General features: G+C 43.6%; 1 protein-coding gene across 1 annotated transcript in view; it reads right to left on the bottom strand.

Moving 5' to 3' along the window:
- Window positions 1–8,473: 8,473 nt before the first annotated feature.
- Window positions 8,474–18,842, bottom strand: part of LOC140480289 (activin receptor type-2B-like) — a 68,444-nt gene continuing 58,075 nt past the window's right edge. Inside the window, 1 exon segment of the mRNA XM_072574993.1 lies at window positions 8,474–17,902. Coding sequence (XP_072431094.1) covers window positions 17,708–17,902 — 195 coding nt within the window. The 3' untranslated portion in view covers window positions 8,474–17,707.

Consider the following 18,842-nt stretch of genomic DNA (forward strand, 5'->3'; position numbering starts at 1 on the left):
GCCAGAGTGAGGGGAGTTTGCTGATTGTCTTAATTCCCAAACCAGATGGGACTCAACGATTCTGTGTGGTTTATCGGAAGGTCAATGCCATTACAAAATTGGACTCATATCCAATTCCTAGATTGGGGGACTGTATAAAGAAAGTCAGACAAGCTATTTACATCACCAAGTTGGACACACTGCATGGTTATTGGCAGGTACCTTTATCAGTGACGGCAACAGAAATGTTTCCATTTGTAACCCCAAATGGGTTATATCAGTTTAAAGTGATGCCCTTTGGAATGAAGAATGCACCTACCACATTCCAAAGAGCTGGCTCAACAAACTGTGCAGTCTATTTGTATGATTTAGTGATCTTTAGTAAGTCCTGGAAAGATCATATGGTACAGTTGGCAGAACTCTTTGACTACGATAGGCAAAACTGGTGATAAACCTTAATAAAACTGAATTCATGAAAGCAGAGGTGATGTTCTTGGGAGATAATATTGGTCATGGAAGGTTGACCCCATGGAACGCAAACATGAAGGCCATCAAGGAATCTCCACGAATCTCGAAGAAAGAGGTGCTTCGATTCTTAGGACTCAGCGGATTCTATCAGAAGTTTGTTCCAAACTTCAGCAGCGTCGTGGCACTGTTTGCTGAAGAGCACAAAGTTTCGGTGGACAGAACCATGCCAGCAGACATTCAACCATTTGAAATTGATATTAACCACCAAACCAGTTTTAGCTACACCAAACCTTTCAAAACCTTTAAAAGTCACCATCGATGCTAGTGACATTGGAGTGGGACTGTTACAGGAAGCTGCGGATGGGAGTGAACTGCCAGTTGGTTACTTCTCGAAGAAGATCAACATCCACCAGAGGGAATACTCCACAAGTCAGGAGGAACTGTCGAGTTTGGTACTGGCCTTACAACATTTTAATGTGTGTGTCACGAACAATGTGTCGGAGACGGTGGTGTGCAGGAGTCACAATCCACTTACATTCTTAGATTGCTTTAAAGACAAGAATATGAGACCTATTTCATTGGAGTCTTATGTTAAAGACTTTTAATTTTAAAATCATACGTGCTGTGGGTCATAAGAATGTAATCGCAGATGCATTATCATGGATTTAACTGAAAAAGGTTCAGATGAGATTTGTATTGATTTAATATGTACAGGTATAGGGAAAGAAGTTAAGGTGAACTTACATTAAAGTTATCTGTATGTCAGCATAATCTGGTAAAAATAAATGAAAAAAAACCAATGAAGCCCATCATTTGTGGAATGCAGACATTGCTCATGCTCATTGCTCTTAAGGAGGTGTGTATTTGAAACACTGTAGCCATATTACATGACTTTATAGGCTTATAAACTGAGCAGTACATCTGATTGAAATCGTCTGTCATGACAAGGACCTTGTCACACTGCTGTTTGCTGAAAGATGCCAGTCAGAGAACGTTGTTACAGTGATTTGAGATATCGGCTTAAAAGCAGAAACAGAGTTTCACGTTGCAGCCTGTAATGTTAACCCAGGCAGTGTAATCTCCATCACATACAGCTGGGAAAGAGAACGTTAAAAATCATACAACACCAGGTTATAGTCCAACCAATCCAGCTGGTGCTTCCAATTAAACCTGTTGGAGTATAACCTGGTGTTGTGTGATTTTTAACTTTGTCCACCCCAGTCCAACACCGGCTCCTCCAAATCAGGAAAAAGAAAGGCCAGATTTAGGAACAGACCGAAGGCATTCAGCTCATTGAGTCTGCACTGCTATTCAATGAGACTGTGACTGATCTGATAACCCTCAACTCCACTTTTTTTGCCTTTTAGATTTAGATGGGGAGTTCTGTATTTTCTACGCTGTCAGGTTGAATTTCAAAGAGTGCAGCGTCAGTTTAGAAAATCCTTCAGTGAGCAAAGTGAATAAGCTTGTTTCGGGTGATGACGTTAATGATCAGAAGAGCATCATCGGTTACTCACCAGGACTGCTTTAAGTGCCAACCCATCGGCAATAGTGTGCAATGGGTGCAACTGACACACTCACACATTCAGAATTTTTAACTAAAGGAAAGACATATCGATATAACTCCTTTCCCAATCTCAACAGTTGCTGAAACATTTTACAACCAAAGTCCTTCAAAGTCATTGTTGTAACATGGGAAATAGAGCACCTTGTCTTGCTACAAGCAGCAATACAATCTTGACAAATCTGGTTCAGGGATTTGGGAGTTAGACATTGGCCCAAGACAAATGGCCCTGCCACCATAACAACTGTTTAATATTCCCAGCACTTATAGAAGTCTTAGGTTCTTTCAGATTAGTTTGAGAATATCATCGAAATGCGAAATGTGGAATTCCTTACCCCAGAGAGCTATCAATTATATTCCAGGCTGAGACAGACAGATTTTTAATTTGTAAAAGAATCGAGAGTTATGGGGGAAAAAGGCAAAAAAGTGGAGTTGAGGGTTATCAGATCAGTCACAGTCTCATTGAATAGCAGTGCAGACTCAATGAGCTGAATGCCTTCGGTTGGGATATCTGGTCAGCATGGACGGGTTGGACCGAAGGGTCTGTGTCCGTGCTGTCCATCTCTATGACTTCAATCTAACTTGTCTATATCATCCAGGTTTCCTAAATTGAGCTAGTCCCATTGGTCTGTATTTGGTCCATATCTCTTTAAACCTACCCTATTAAGGTACCTGTCCAAATGTCTTTTAAATGTTGTGATTGTACTCACCTGTACCACTTCCTGTCAGCTGATTCCATACATCTATCACCCCTTTGTGTGAAAGTTGCCCTCTGCGGTCCCTTTTCAATCTTTCCATGCTCACCTTAAACCTACGCCTTCTAGTTTTGTACCCCTCGGGAAACAATCTTGGCTATTCACCTTATTAATGCCCCTCATGACAATATAAACATCTCGCAGGCGGCACGGTGGCTCAGTGGTTAGCACTGCTGCCTCACAGTGCCAGGGATCTGGGTTCAATTCCCACCTCGGGCAACTGTGTGGCATTTACACACACTCCCTGTGTCTGTGTGGGTTTCCTCCGGGTGCTCCGGTTTCCTCCCACAGTTCAAAGATGTGCAGGTCAGGTGAATTGGCCACGCTAAATTGCCCAGGTGGATTGTCAGGGGTAAATATGGGGGTTTCTCTTCAGAGGGTCGGTGTGGACTTGTTAGGCTGAAGGGCCTGTTTCCACACTGTAGATAAGCTAATCTAAATCATTCCTCAGCCTCCAATACTCTAGGGGGAAAAAGTCCCAGCCTCTCCTTATAACTCAGACCCAGCAACATCCCTGTAAGTTCTTTCTGTGCTCTTTTTAGTCTAACAAAATCCCTCCTACAGCAGGTTGGCCAAGATCCTGTTCAGTAATAACCCCCCCCGAGATGTTGATAGTTGGGGAATTCAATCATTGAATGTCAAGGGACATTGCTTAACTTGCCTCTTGTTGGAGACAGGCATTGCTCTGTACTTGTGTAGTTTGAATGTTACTTTTAAGTTATGGTTTCTAGCCCAAATATTATTCATCATGTCGTGTAGAGACACAGACTACTTCAGAATGTGAGGAATTGCAAATGGCGTTGAACGTTGACAGATCACCAATGAACACCCCTACCTCTGACCTTACGATGGAGGGAAGATCATTGAAGTATTTGAAGATGGTTGGGCTGGGGGCACTACCCTGATGGACTTATGCAGAGTTGTCCCCAAGCTGAGGTCACTGACCTCCAACAACCATTTTCCAATGAGACATGTATCACTCCAACCAGTTGGAAGATGATCCCCCCAGTGATTTCCATTGATTCCAGTTTTGCTAAGGCTCCTTGGTGCCACATTCATTTGAATACAGGCGAGATGTCAAGAGCTGTCACTCCCACCTCATCTCTGTGATTCAGCTTTTTTTCTTCATGCGTGAACCAGGGCTGTATTGATCTATAACCTACAAGGAATTAGTCAAAAAACCTACAAGATATTAACAGGAATAGGAAGAATAGCTACACTATTTCCACTGGTTGGGGATTCTAGAACAAGAGGGCATAGTCTTAAAAATTAGGGCCAGAGCTTTCAGGAGTTATTAGGGAGGACTTCCACACAGGAAGGGCGGTTTGGAACGGTTTTCCACAAATGGCAGTTGATAAGCTCAGTTAATAACTTTGTTCAAGAAAAAATCTCAGATTTAAAGGTATTAAGGGACATGGGCCAAAGGCATATGGAGTTAGACCAGAGATTAGCCATTTGCAAGAGTTTCAGTGGACTGGAAGATAGCTAACGTAACCCAATTCTTTTAAAAAAAAGGACGGAGAGAGAAAATGGGGAATAGCTCAACATCAACGGAATGAGCTGCCAGAGGATGTGGTGGAGGCCGGTACAATTGCAACATTTAAGAGGCATTTGGATATGAATAGGAAGGGTTTGGAGGGATAGGGGTTGGGTGCTGGCAGGTGGGACTCGATTGGGTTGGGATATCTGGTCAGCATGGACGAGTTGGGCCGAAGGGTCTGTTTCCATGCTGTATGTCTCTATGACTCCAGCATATTCCCCAACATTGATAGACCCTTCAGTCCAACTCGTCCATGCCGACCAGATATCCCAACCCAATCTAGTCCCACCTGCCAGCACCCAGTCCACATCCCTCCAAACCCTTCCTATTCATATACCCATCCAAATGCCTCTTAAATGTTGCAATTGTACCAGCCTCCACCACTTCCTCTGGCAGCTCATTCCATACATGTACCACCCTCTGTGTAAAAGAGTTGTCCCTTAGGTCTCTTTTATATCTTTCCCCTCTCACCTTAAATCTATGCCCTCTAGTTCTGGACTCCCCGACCCCAGGGAAAAGACTTTGTCTATTTATCCTATCCATGCCCCTCAATTTTGTAAACCTCTATAAGGTCACCCCTCAGCCTCTAATGTTCCAGGGAAAACAGCCCCAGCCTGTTCAGCCTCTCCTTATAGCTAAAATCCTCCAACCCTGGCAACATCCTTGTACATTTTTTCTGAACCCTTTCAAGTTTCACAACATCTTTCCAATAGGGAGGAGACCAGAATTGCACGCAATATTCCAACAGTGGCCTAACCAATGTCCTATACAGCCGCAACACGACCTCCCAACTCCTGTACTCAATACTCTGACCGATAAAGGAAAGCATACCAAACACCTTCTTCACTATCCTATCTACCTGGGACTCCACTTTCAAGGAACTATGAACCTGTACTCCAAGGTCTCGTTGTTCAGCAACACTCCCTAGGACCTCGCCATTAAGTGTATAAGTCCTGCTAAGATTTGCTTTCCCAAAATGCGGCACCTCGCATTTATCTGAATTAAACTCCATCTGCCACTTCTCAGCCCATTGGCCCATCTGATCAAGATCCTGTTGTAATCGGAGGTAACCCTCTTCGTTGTCCACAATGCCTCCGATTTTGGTGTCATCTGCAAACTTACTAACTGTACCTCTTATGCTCGCACCCAAATCATTTATGTAAATGATAAAAAGTAGAGGACCCAGCACCGATCCTTGAGGCACTCCACTGGTCACAGGCCTCCAGTCTGAAAAACAACCCTCCACCACCACCCTCTGTCTCCTACTTTTGAGCCAGTTCTGTATCCAAATGGCTCGTTCTCCCTGTATTTCATGAGGTCTAACCTTGCTCATCAGTCTCCCATGGGGAACCTTGTCGAATGTCTTATTGAAGGCCATATAGATCACATCTACTGCTCTGCCCTCATCAATCTTCTGTTACTTCCTCAAAAACTCAATCAAGTTTGTGAGACATGATTTCCCACACACAGAGCCATGTTGACTATCCCGAATCAGTCCTTGCCTTTCCAAATACATGCACATCCTTATTAAGGATGTAATAACTGAGCCATCGGAAAGCAGTGACATGGCAGTCTTAGTCAGCACAGATTCACTAAAGGGAAATCATACTTGACACATCTTCCAGAATGTTTTGAGGATGTGACCAGTAGAGTGGACAAGGGTGAATCAGCAGGTGTTGTGTGTCTGGACTTCCAAAAGGCTTTTGACAAGGTTCCACTCGAGATTAGTAAAGAAATTTAAAGCACATGGTATTGGAGACAACAGGTTCGCAGACAGGAAGCTGACAGTTGGAATAAACGGGTCATATTCAGAGTGGCAGGCAGGGACAAGAGGGGTGCCGCAGGTTTCAGTGCTGGGACCCCAGCTGTCCACAATTTACATCAATGATTTGGGTGAAGGAATTGAATGCAATATCGCCAAATTTGCAGACGGCACTAAGCTGCGTGGCAGTGTGTGATGCTAAGAGGCTGCAGGGTGCCTTGGACAGACTGGCTGTGTGGGCAAATACTTGGCAGATGCACTACAATGTGGATAAAGGTGAAGTTATCCACTTGGTCACAAAAACAGGAAGGCAGATTATTATCTGAATGGGGGCAGTTCAGGAAAAGGTGAGGTTCAATAAGACCTGGTGGAGTAGTCGCTGATGGTTGGCATGCAGATGCAGCAGGCAGTGAGGAAAGCTAATGGCATGCTGCCCTTCATAGTGCGAGGGTTAGAGTGTCGGAGTAAGGATGTCTTGCTGCAGTTTTACAGGACCTTAGTGAGGCCTCACCTTGGTTATTGTGTGCAGTTTTGATCTCCTAGTCTGAGGAAGGACATTCTTGCTAATTTGAGGGAGTCCAGCAAAGGTTCACCAGACTGATTCCTGGGATGGCAGGACTGACATATGAAGGAGGAATGGATTAACTGGGCTTGGACTCATTGGGATTCAGAAGAATGAGGGGGGTTTTCATAGCAACATATAAAATCCTGATGGGACTGGACAGGCTAGATGCGGGAAGAATGTTCCTGATGTTGGGGAAGTCCAGAACTAGGGGTCACAGTCGAAGAATAAAGGGTAGGCAATTCAGGACTGAGATGAGGAAGAATTTCTCTCCCACAGGAAACTGTTGGGGCCAGTTCATTCCATAAATTCAAGAGGGAGCTGGATGTGGCTCTTGCAGCTAAAGGGACTGGAGGCTATGGAGAGAGGGCAGGAATGGTACACTGAGATTGCATGATCAGCCAAGATCATATTGAATGGTAATGCAGGCTCGAAGGGCCGAATGGCCTACTCCTGCACCTATTTTCTATGTTTCTCTGTAACAGTCCCAAGAGGTTGAATGGCGTACTTCTGGTCCTATGTAAGCCAGGAGTGTGATGGATAAGTGCAGCTTCAAATAAGCTTGATAACATCCACAACAAAGCAGCCTACGTGTTTGGCTCCGCACCCACTAAACATTCACTCCTCCCTTCAATTGTCAGGGGCAGTCGTGTATACTAACTACAAGATGCACTGCAGAAATTCACCAAAGATCCTCAGACAGCACCTTTCCAAACAGAAGGACAAGGGCAGCAAATACATGGGAACACCCAGCACCTGCAAGTTCCCATCTAAGCCACTTACCATCCTGAAATATACCATCATTGCTTCACTGTCGCTGGGTTAAAATCCTGGAACTCTCTCCCTAACCACATTACATTGCAATGGTTCAAAAGACAGTCACTACCGCTTTTGCCAACTAACACTAACCAAACCAGCAATGCCCACATCCCACGAATGAATAAAAGAGTAGGTCAGAAGCTAGGAACCCTGCAGTGAGTGACCCACCTCCTGATTTCCCGAATTATGTCCACCATCTGCAGGGCACAATTCAGGGATGTGATGGAATGCTCTCTACTTGCCGGGATGGACGCAACCACAAGAACACAAGCAGCTTGACACCATCCAGGATAAAGCAACATCCACGTCCACCACCTTCCAACAGACACACCTCTTCACCAGATGTATCGTGGCAGAAGTGTGTGCCATCTCACGTCGCACAGCAGCCAGGCTCCTTCAACAATGCCTTCCAAACTCTCAACTTCGCCCAATTAGCTAGGCAAAGCAGCAGATGAACACGAATAGTACCAGTGGCAAGTTCCCCTTGAGTCATGGCATGGGAACAGGAGTAGGCCATCACCCTCTCCAGCCTGTTCTGCCATTCAATGAGATCATGGCTCGTCCATGGCCCAACTCCAAACACCTGCCTTTGGCCCTCAGTACCTTTGCTTAACAAACACCTCTCAGATTTAAAACTATTAACTGATCTTATAATCCACTGCTGTTTCTGGAAGCAAGCTCTAAACCTCTACCACCCTTTGCGTGTAGAAGTTTTTCGTAACATTCCTCTTGCACGTTCTGACATCTGGAAGCATATCGCTGTTCCTTCACTGTCTCATGGTCCTGGACGTTCCTCCCAACAGCTCTGCAGGTATCCATAGACACCAAGCAGTGCAGTGGTTCAAGAAGGCAGCTCACCCTCAGCTTCTCCAGGGCAATAGAAAAGGGGCAATAAGCATCGGTCCAGCCAGTGATGTCCACATCCCACAAACATCAGAAACAAAAGCCAGTTTGCAGCATGAAACCAGTGGACAGACTTCTAGCCAGCAGAGTAGGGGGAAACAAAGACTCTGGGAATCCACAATTTGTCAGTTTTTTTTTATTGTTTATTTTCATATACAAAAAGATAAAGTTGAAATAATCCTTTCTAGTTTTTTTTTAAACCTACTATTGTGGTGTTGCTGCTTCAAGAGGGCGTAATACTACATTCATCTTCGTTTACTCTGGCACCCAGTGCAGAAGCCCAGAACAGCAACACCCCAACATAGCATCTAGTCAAATGTTTTAATACTCATCTCTAAAATTACCACAGTAAAAAGAACAAAGATCACTGCAAATTGTATGAAGTATGTTACAATGATTGTTAAGTGTTCGGTCTATAGTGTAAAGAGTGTGTTGCTGGAAAAGCACAGCAGGTCAGGCAGCATCCGAGCAGCAGGACAGTCGACGTTTTGAGCATGAGCCCATAATTCCTGGTGACGGGGTATGCCCGAAACGTCGACTCTCCTGCTCCTCGGACGCTGCCTGACCGGCTGTGCTTTTCCAGCACCACACTCTCGACTTAATCTCCAGCATCTGCAGTCCTCACTTTCGCCTGTCTAAAATGTTGTCCTTTCAGAACTGCAATACAATGGATGGATTGCTTCAGGGCGTTTAATAGTTTAAAAAAAAACCAACATACTCTTCTTTCCAATTCAAAGGGGTTACATCAAAGAGCCTAACTCTCCGTTTTTTTTTAAAGTTTTTTTTTCTTTTTTTTTAAAGTTTAGTTTCTCTTCAATCAGTAGTACAAGCTATCACTGTCCTACAGTTTCACCTACAATAGTCAATTATAACCTACACATTTTTACAGCTCACATCCTGGTTAAAAGAACAGTACTTTTAAAGTTTGGCCCGAAAGATCAAGAAACCTTTCAAAATCCTTTCCAGCATCAATTCTCGGAGCATTGCAATAAATTCCTCCTTTAAACGGTTCAGATCGTGAGACTAAGCTTTAAATTCCTTCATCTCAAGTCATTTCCTTTTGATACACATTTTTCTTTCTGTTTTTGAAAAGAGAATCCAAGTTCATCGTCATCTGATCATTGCTCTGGTAAAATAAATAATCACTAAAGACAGAATTAAATATTGTAAATCAAATTTAAAATGCAAAGCAAAAAAAAAAAAAATTAATAAAAGCTCCACGGTGTTCTTGTATTTCCTTGAGAATTTCGACAATGGCATTGTGTGAAGTCATGGCATAGTTTAGGAAGATTCGCCACTGATGTGAATAAGTCAGAAATACCAAAGATGTTTAAGTCACAGTATTTCAAGTCTGTTTTGCAAGGCAATCCAATGTCCAGAAGGCTACTGGTAACAGGCGATTGCCCCATTTGGAACAGCTAACACTATTTGTAACAGGAGAGTTCTTAAGATTTATCCCAGAACACTGGCTGAACATTTTTTTTTTAAAAATCTTCTCTGTTGACATTTGCTTGAAATACTGAAAGACACTCCAGGTATCGAGTTAAGAGACCAGCTCTTGGCAAATCACACAGCATTGAAAGTCGTTCCATCATGTACGTTTTAAGCATGTGGTGAGATTGCCTCCAGATTAATCTCTTCCGACTGAGATGGTAAGTCACAGCCAGGATAGAGAGTGCCCATGCTGCAAGAGGTATGGTTTTTTCAAACTGGCATTTTTATGTTAAATAAAGCCAACAGTGATGATGCAGCAATCTTACAAGTGCCAAGACTTTTAAGTCCAACATTTCTTTACACCTTCATTCAATTTAGACTTTTGTACTGGCAGTGAAACATGAGGACATTGTTCAAGAAACAAGGAAGCCCACTTTAAAATTAATTTGGCAGACAGAGCGAAGGAAGAGTGTCGAGGCTTTTACTAATAACCCCAGGGTCAGAAGCTATTTCATTGCTACGGGCCTGATCTAAAGTAAAATCCACTGCAGTGACAAACGGCTGCAAGAGAATCCGAAACAGAGATTAAAAGCAGTTCCTTTTCAATTTGATCTATGCCACTGAGAATATAAAGTCACAATTTAACAAAATGGACTTGACGTGCCAAGTCTCCTGCTTCTTTTTAGAATTTTTTTTTAAGAATCCCTAGAGTGTGGAAACAGGCCCTTCAGCCCAAAAAGTCCAACCGACCCTCTGAAGAGTAACCCACCCTGACCCATTCCCCTCTGACTAATGCACCTAACACTATGGGCAATTTAGCATGGCCAATTCACCTGACCTGCACATCTTTGATTGTGGGAGGAAACCGAAGCACCCGGAGGAAACCCACGCAGACACGGGGAGAACGTGGAAACTCCACACAGACAGTCGCCCGAGGCTGGAATCGAACCTGAGACCCTGGTGCTGTGAGGCTGCAGTGCTAACCACTGAGTCACTGCTCCTATGTCTTTTATGGATGACTTAATTTTATGACACCATAGCCTTGAATAATACACCTTAAAAGTACCAAATTGTTTATCCACAATTACCATCAATGAATATCTTGGTCCATATTACCGTGATATACACATACAATCAATTAACATAAAATGTTACCAAGGGAGAAACATTCAATGCATTTCAGATGCATCATTGCTTGGAACCCAGAAATAAAGATTTTCTTCAAAATGTCACAATTGAGATAATAATTTCAAAAGCAGGGAGTTCCTAAACTAACTGGTCCCAGCAATACAGGAAGATTTCCATTGGTTAGCCACAATTACAATTGAGAAAGAGCCCATGAGGCATTGCAGAGACATGAAGCAACACTCACACATATTGTTCTGGTCTCCAAATTTACAGACCCTCCAGAAAGAGTGTTCAAGTTTGATCCTTCACTGACCGCTCAACCTGATCTGTTTTGAACGTAAGTTTGTCTACCTTACATTCCTTTGTTGGGCTGGAAGATGTCTTTTCTCTCAAACCCCAGCTGTTCGGCCTTTCCCCCCCAGTCCCCATTAACGTTGAACATTTCAGCCTCCTGTTAACACTGCCAAATCTCCCCAATCATATATTCAGCAACGTGGGTCATAGGTTTGCTGTATTACCAGCAGCCCTTATTATATCTTTTGTTTCATTCTATTCCATGGCGCACATTTGGTTCGGCACTGCGGCACATGATCATATTTTAAGCGTGCTACACCAGAGATGACGCTTTGAGCCGATGTCGGGCCTAATGCTGTGTGATTTGCCAGAGATTTGCCCAAGGCAGCTTCGAACACAAGTAGAAAGGGCTACTAATAATCCACAAAGTGGCAACAGCATGTGCCAGGGATCACTTTTTTAGTCACCACGACCTACAAAATAAACACTTTCAACACAATGCCATTACAGAGCTTTTGCTAAGCTCTTTGGTATTTTGTTTGGTTTTTTTTTTGATGCTGGACTTGTGAGAAAAGATTTTTCAATCCCTGGGGAGTGTTTTTTTTCCACAAGCATCAATCCAAAGAGGTTCTTGTTTTGTTAATTTGCAATATCAAGGAATTCCAGCTAGCAACACTGTTTAAAATGAGGTTTTGAGGTAATTGGTTCCTGAACTACCCGGATCACAAATTAAAAACAAAACTGCATCCAGTCAACAACAACAACAACAACAACAAAAAGTAATGGCTGGCCAATGAAGAAGTAAGCAAAAGAGATTCTGGTTTCAGTTTGAACCAAACAAGAGCGAAGAGAGAGACAGCAGTTGCTCACTGCACGTTATGACAGGTAGAAAGTAAAAGGAAAGGCACGGTATCCGATGACCCTTCACCTTTCCACCAGTTGGCATCTGGAGAATGCGGACTCAAAATTACCCCAGAGTTGAGTTTCCCTTCAAGGCCGTAGTCCAGGCAGGGATCGGTCCCAAACACTGCAGCAAACATGTTTCGAGCAAGACGTCAACTGAATCGAACATCTGGATGGCAAGAGCTGTCTGACAGCAAGCAAGGAACACCACCCAAACATTCCCACATTTGGACTTTGGCTTGACCAGATCAGGATGGTGACAGACCGACTTGAACCCTTACTTGCACAATGGATTAATCTGATCACATTCCTTACCCATGAGCCCTCGCAGAAGACTGGCAAACACAAACACACACTCGCACACACACACACACTCGCACAGTTCTTTTGAGAGCCAGTACAATCAAAATGACTCAAATCTATTCAAAGATGCTTAGCAGGCCCTAGTGATTGCTTTTTGCACATCTGTAGGGAAACACATTAGCCAGTAAACTGCATCACACCACCATCACCTTCTCAAGGACAACTAGGTACAGGGTGGTAAAACGCTGGCCGGCCAGCAATACCTACATCCCACAAGTGAATTAAAAAAAAGAAGCAAAGTTCACAGTTTATCCTTGCAAATCCGTGAGACTACAACTGATCATTTCTTCCAATTAATAAGACTAGGTAAACAAACTTACATTCAAAACAGATCAGGAACTGACAGTATTACATATTCAGAGCTCCTGCGTGACTGCTCACTCTGCTTCAGATGTAATCTCCATTTTTCTTGTTAAATATTGTCACAAGATCAGAGTGACACAAAGTTGATCCAACTTCAGGACTGGAAATGTTAAATGAAACATCTTCCACGTTCGAAGTTCCCCAAGTGTTAACCTCGCTGCCCAGGGATTAACTGCCAATGTTGTCACTTCCTTTCTCAACTCAAAAAAAAATGGAACCACCTGACCCTCAGTCTACCTCTAGCCTCAGCTCTCCTTTAGGCTTCAGGCCTACAAAATGAAAAGCAATACTGCCCAGGCCACCAAAAAGGTTATGTACAGCACTCCAAACCTTGTCACCCTGTTATTTCTATCTCTTTTTAAAACACAGCAAAATATCGAGACCATAAATATTTACAGTACCACACAGTGACAGAAGAAAAGGACAAGAGATTTTTGAAAATGCCAGCCAGACTGGTAAACTTGTTGGGTTGCTTTTCTCACTAAAAGGTCCCAAGGCATAATTAACAAATTTTGCCAGTTTTCAATGTGCATGTGTTGTATTAAATTTCTACTTGCGTGGAAAAATAAAGTATGGAGATCATTCTAATAACAGCAAGCTAAAATGGAACCACAACCAGGAACATGCCACACAACAGTTGTACCATCGCATCCCCAAAAAGGTACAAATTAAATTAAAATAAACCATACATCTTCATCCTATGGTAGTGTGGATCATTAGTTACATCTAGCAGGCTGTAGTTCAAGTCAGTCACATTCCAGTGCACAGCACTGAGAATTTTTTAAAAATATAAAAGTATTGATTTCGAACACGGTTGTTGTGACATTCCAAGGTGGTGTCGTTTTGTTAAGTGGTGACTGTTCATATAAGTGCCATCTTAATTTCAAAATCACTCCATTCCCCATCTTCTGTTCTTTAAGACAAAGGGAAACAGAGCCGAGATTCAGCAAAGCTCCTGCACCAATAAGCTCCATCTCTGAACGCAAAGCATCTCGGCTCTTTTCCCCTTCCCAATTCCCTCTTTCGAGACGCTCTTTCGTTGTCCTTGTTGAAAACCAAGGGCCGAGATACACTGCCACATGACCAAGAGTCACCAGATGTGAAATGTTGACTCTGCTTCCTTCCCACGGACGCTGCCAGACCTGCTGAGTCCCACCAACGATTTCTGTTACGTTTACACAATGCTGTTTTGGAGGACCAAGTCAAAAAAAATAGCATAATGCCAGAGGTCGGCAGGCGAAGGGAGATGGTGCTCAGATTCTGGTATCTCCTTGTGAGGGTGCCGACAAACTGACCATGCAAGCAGCCCCTTACTGTCTGCTACTTCCCCAGGGCGGTATTTCGACACTGCCTCTACCCCAACCCTGCAACTTGAACTTGGACCCAGCTTCATTTCTCAATCGCCTGGTGAAACACTCTCTGGCAGCACCAGAGTGAACCAATAACGGAGTCGCTGTCATCGAGAAATCCAGGCGTCCCTTTGTGACCTTGAACTTTCCATTCCCTGTAATATTCAGGGCTCACCTCCTTGTCTCATCGCCTGGCTACACATATTGATTCACCCGACAGCTGATTGCTAAGGTACAGCTGCCCGAAATCCAAACCAAACACCACCCATCAGGAAAACAAGCTCGTTGACCTCGGAGGAAATAAAACGGAAAAGAACAACCACCAGAGGTTCCTTTGCAAATCTCCACAACCCTCTAGTCACGGTACTCAATAATTACTTAAGAACTTGCAAATTTTAGTGCGACAGCATCTTATGAACGTGAAATTAGTTTGCTTTTCAATCGAGATCATGCCACATGGCCACAGATCCAAGTACAGCTTCGTGTTCCCCTGTCTTCCTTCGGAGAGGTACAACCACATCGTTTCCAAACCAACCTGATCGGCAAACATCGCGCCATGCCACCCCCCCTCTCCCCGGGGCTGGTGGGACTTGAAACCAGACCTCCTGGTCCAGACAAAGGGACACCATCCTGCACTACAAGATCCGTTAAGAGAACTGCAGCTGCACTGAATTTAAAAAGAAACTCAGTAACACCTTGCGACAAGATTTTGCACAAATATTTGAGCACTGTTTCTGTGGGGCTATTGTGGTGCTACAGAAGGGTAGGTACAATTAGGATCATTCAGAATAGATGAAGATTGGGATCAGAATTGAGAAGAGAGAGAAAGCATATTCAAGCCACTGTGTTGAGAATCTAGGAGCTGACAGAATTGACAGGTCAATTACGCTTACAGAGTTTCAAAAGACAGCAGAGCACAGCAGCCTCTCTCCCGATTCCTAACGTCTCCTCGGCTAATTTCAAACAAACTGCAATTGGCTCAGCCCACATAAATTATCGATCTGACCCCGATAGGGAGCCACACGGACTGACATCTGTGAAAAGAGGAGTCAAGGTATCTCACAGAGATACCTTGGTGGCAAGTCTCCAGGCACAAAAACTTGCAAGTGCACAAACTCTGAACTCCAAACGGAGCTGAGGGGAATCGGCCAGTAACCAGCACCTAAAATTTACAGCATGGAGTTGAAACTTCCCTCCGCTGTCTTGTCACCGGAAACTCAATCAATGCACGGTTTGGAAAACCACAGGAACCAGATTCAATAGTAACCTTCAGCAGGTCACAGCTCTTTCAAACAGCTAACATCTTTAAAGTGCCCAAAAAGGGCTTTGCCCAGACTGAGAGATTCCACACGTTTGAAAGGACTTGGTCTGTGCTTCAGATTTCAAAATCCATTAAGTTAAACCTTCTTGCCTGAAGATTACACTGACTGGGGCTAGGTTTTGGAACTGCACTAACCATTTGAAAAGCAGTTTTACAGAAACGGTCAAGATTGGTCTGAAAATGTAAGTGCAGAAAGGGGAATAAAGGCGACAGTTTTCAAGATGTTTCCAGACAGTGTTTACCCCTTTAGCAGGTAAGCAGTTTTTTTTTTCTCTAAAAAATAAAAAGCTTGTATTGGCATTTTTTGTGAACATTTAGCACAAAGACATCACACTCGTAAGACCATATTTAAAACAAATCTCACATTAGTCTTGTGTTACTACTCATCCCTGTTAATTAACAATATGGCACCTGGGACTGTGGGGGGTGGGGGAGCATAAGACACAGGCTGAGAAATAGAGGGCGAGAGAGAGTCAGAGAGAGACAGAGAGAGACAGAGAGAGAGAGAGACTTAGAATGCTCCTGAAAAGAAAGATTTCTCCAAACTTGTTTTTGGAAGGCAACTGCTGGACAGCGACAGAAGAAAGGCTATTTCTTCTTTTTTGAATAAAAACAAAGAAAGAAAACAAAATTGCCACAAGAGCGAAATATTCATGAGAGTTCACCGAGTTACAAAAATAGAAGGGTCAGAAGAAAGGTGAGATGCGAGCACAGAATGAAATGATACAATATAATGCCCAAGTACCTTATTATAGCCAATATTCAACAACTGCATCAAGTTATTTACAATGGTGCTTTACAAGGTAAATGGTAGCACTTCCTAGGAATTTGGAACTTATTAAACTCCCTTGTCATAAAAGCCAACTTACATTAAAATAGCACTACAGACAACACAACTAACAAAATATATAATAAAATCATACAGGTAGAAAAAATCTGAGGTATTTCTGGTTTTTGAGGTGGTCTATGGTCATGATTTTTTTTCTCTTGTTAAAACCTCGGAAGCCACGTGTTTATGCGTCTGTATTTTTCATCGCTGTTGTGTGTGTTTTTTTTGTGTGTGTGTGTGTGTATATACGCATGTGTTTTCTAAACAATGGAAAAATAAAACTTGCATTCAAAGAGCAACGCTAGGGACATTCGTTCACTAGAACTACTGATGGCGTGTGTAAATGCGGCCATGACATACAGTGCCGCTTTTAAGACAAAATAAAGATTATTTCACATTTGTGTGGTCATGGATGATGACGTAGCCCCCACCTTAGGGGGAAAAAAAAATCCCTCCCCTCCCTAATTGACTGGTTACCTGAGAAATACTTTTGTAGCTACTTTTTTGTTGTTTTTACTTTATTTGTCCAAATGCTGCAAGGGTTTGTTGATGCTCCCTTCCCCAGTGATGGTCCCCCTGTGAAGAGACGACCAACTGTGAAGAGATTGCTACAATCTCTCTCTCTCTCTGTGTATGTGAGAGAGAGAGTTTATGTGTGTGTGCGTGTGTGTGTGTGTGCGTGCGTGCGTGTATGTTAACTGTGACACCCGTTCAATCCATGAGAGACATGTTCACCATTTCAGCACTCTCCTGTCAAAAAAAAATTGTGGATCCCTTAAGGGAGGTAAATCGCATGTAACAGTCTAAACGTTTCCTCCTATAATTGCAGCATTCTTTCGATTTTTTTTTTTGTCCACTGCTTTCTTTTTGCGGGCGATGCAGGCTTCGTATCTGTGTTTTTTTTTTAAATTTTCCTTTCTCGAAAACAAAAGTCACAAACATGCTGTCAAGGAGACAGAAAAGCCACAAAAATGAGCAGAGATAAAGTAACCCAGAACGGTTAAAATGGATTCAAGTCTGGAGGTACCTGAACCGGTTTTGTTTTTTTTTGCTGCATTCGCTGGTCGGCACCTGAATGCTTTTATACTGAGATATCCGTTAAATTACAGTAGAGTAAATGTGCTGGTAAATTGTTCTGAATCCGAGAGAACAAAAATAAAAAAAAAAGTCAGGTTAAAATAGCAGCTGTGTTGCGTCGATAGTTCGATTTCCACCGAGTCTGGGAAAAAGACACAGATTATTTACGTTTTTGATTTTTTTTTTGTTGTTGTAGTCCCTCTCTCCTTTTGTTTTCCTCTCCAATTTCCCAATAAAAACACACCAAAGAGAAAACAAAACAAAAAAAAAACAAAACAAAAAAAAAAATGACACTCAGATGCTGGACTCTTTGGGGGGCAGGTCCACGTTTGTGACGGCCGTTACCATGGTTACCAGGCAGTCAGAGGTAGTGCCATTGATGAGTCTTCGGGTCTGGGAGATGCGCTCCACGACACATCCGGCTGAGAGGCGTGCCTCGGCGTCATGGTCCCAGCATTCCTCGATCGTCTCACAGAACAGCGCGAGACCCTGGAGCAGGACGGGTAAAGGAAGAGAGAACACGCAACACACGCTCAGGAATCAGAGGAGGAGGAGGCTGTCGCTTAGCAACGCAGGGAAGTCGGAGCTGGAGCCTGAGGCCTGCTCCGCCATTTATTCAGACCATAGCTCACCCGCCACCGAAGGAATAGAACATAGAACATAGAAGAATACAGCGCAGTACAGGCCCTTCGGCCCTCGATGTTGTGCCGATCCAAGCCCACCTAACCTACACTAGCCCACTATCCTCCATATGCCTATCCAATGCCCGCTTAAATGCCCATAAAGAGGGAGAGTCCACCACTGCCACTGGCAGGGCATTCCATGAACTTACGACTCGCTGAGTAAAGAATCTACCCCTAACATCTGTCCTATACCTACCACCCCTTAATTTAAAGCTATGCCCCCTTGTAATAGCTGACTCCATACGTGGAAAAAGGTTCTCACTGTCAACCCGATCTAACCCCCTAATCATGAATAGGAGCAGGCCACAGGAGGCTGTGGAGACCAGGTCATAGAGTATATTTAAAATGGAGGTAGATGAGTTCTTGACTTCCAAGGGGATCAAAGGTTATGGGGACAAATGGGAAAGTGGGATTGAGAAACCCGTCAGCCATGACTGAATGGTGGAGCAGCCTCAATGGGCTGAATAGCCTAATTTTGAGTACAGGAGTTGGGAGGTCATGTTGCGGCTGTACAGGACATTGGTTCGGCCACTGTTGGAATATTGCGTGCAATTCTGGTCTCCTTCCTATCGGAAAGGTGTTGTGAAACTTGAAAGGGTTCAGAAAAGTTTTACAAGGATGTTGGCAGGGTTGGAGGGTTTGAGCTACAGGGAGAGGCTGAACAGGCTGGGGCTGTTTTCCCTGGAGCGTCGGGGGCTGAGGGGTGACCTTTATAAAGGTTTATAAAATCATGAGGGACGTGGATA

This window comes from Chiloscyllium punctatum, chromosome 8 (assembly GCF_047496795.1).
Source record: "Chiloscyllium punctatum isolate Juve2018m chromosome 8, sChiPun1.3, whole genome shotgun sequence".
NCBI lineage: Eukaryota > Metazoa > Chordata > Chondrichthyes > Orectolobiformes > Hemiscylliidae > Chiloscyllium > Chiloscyllium punctatum.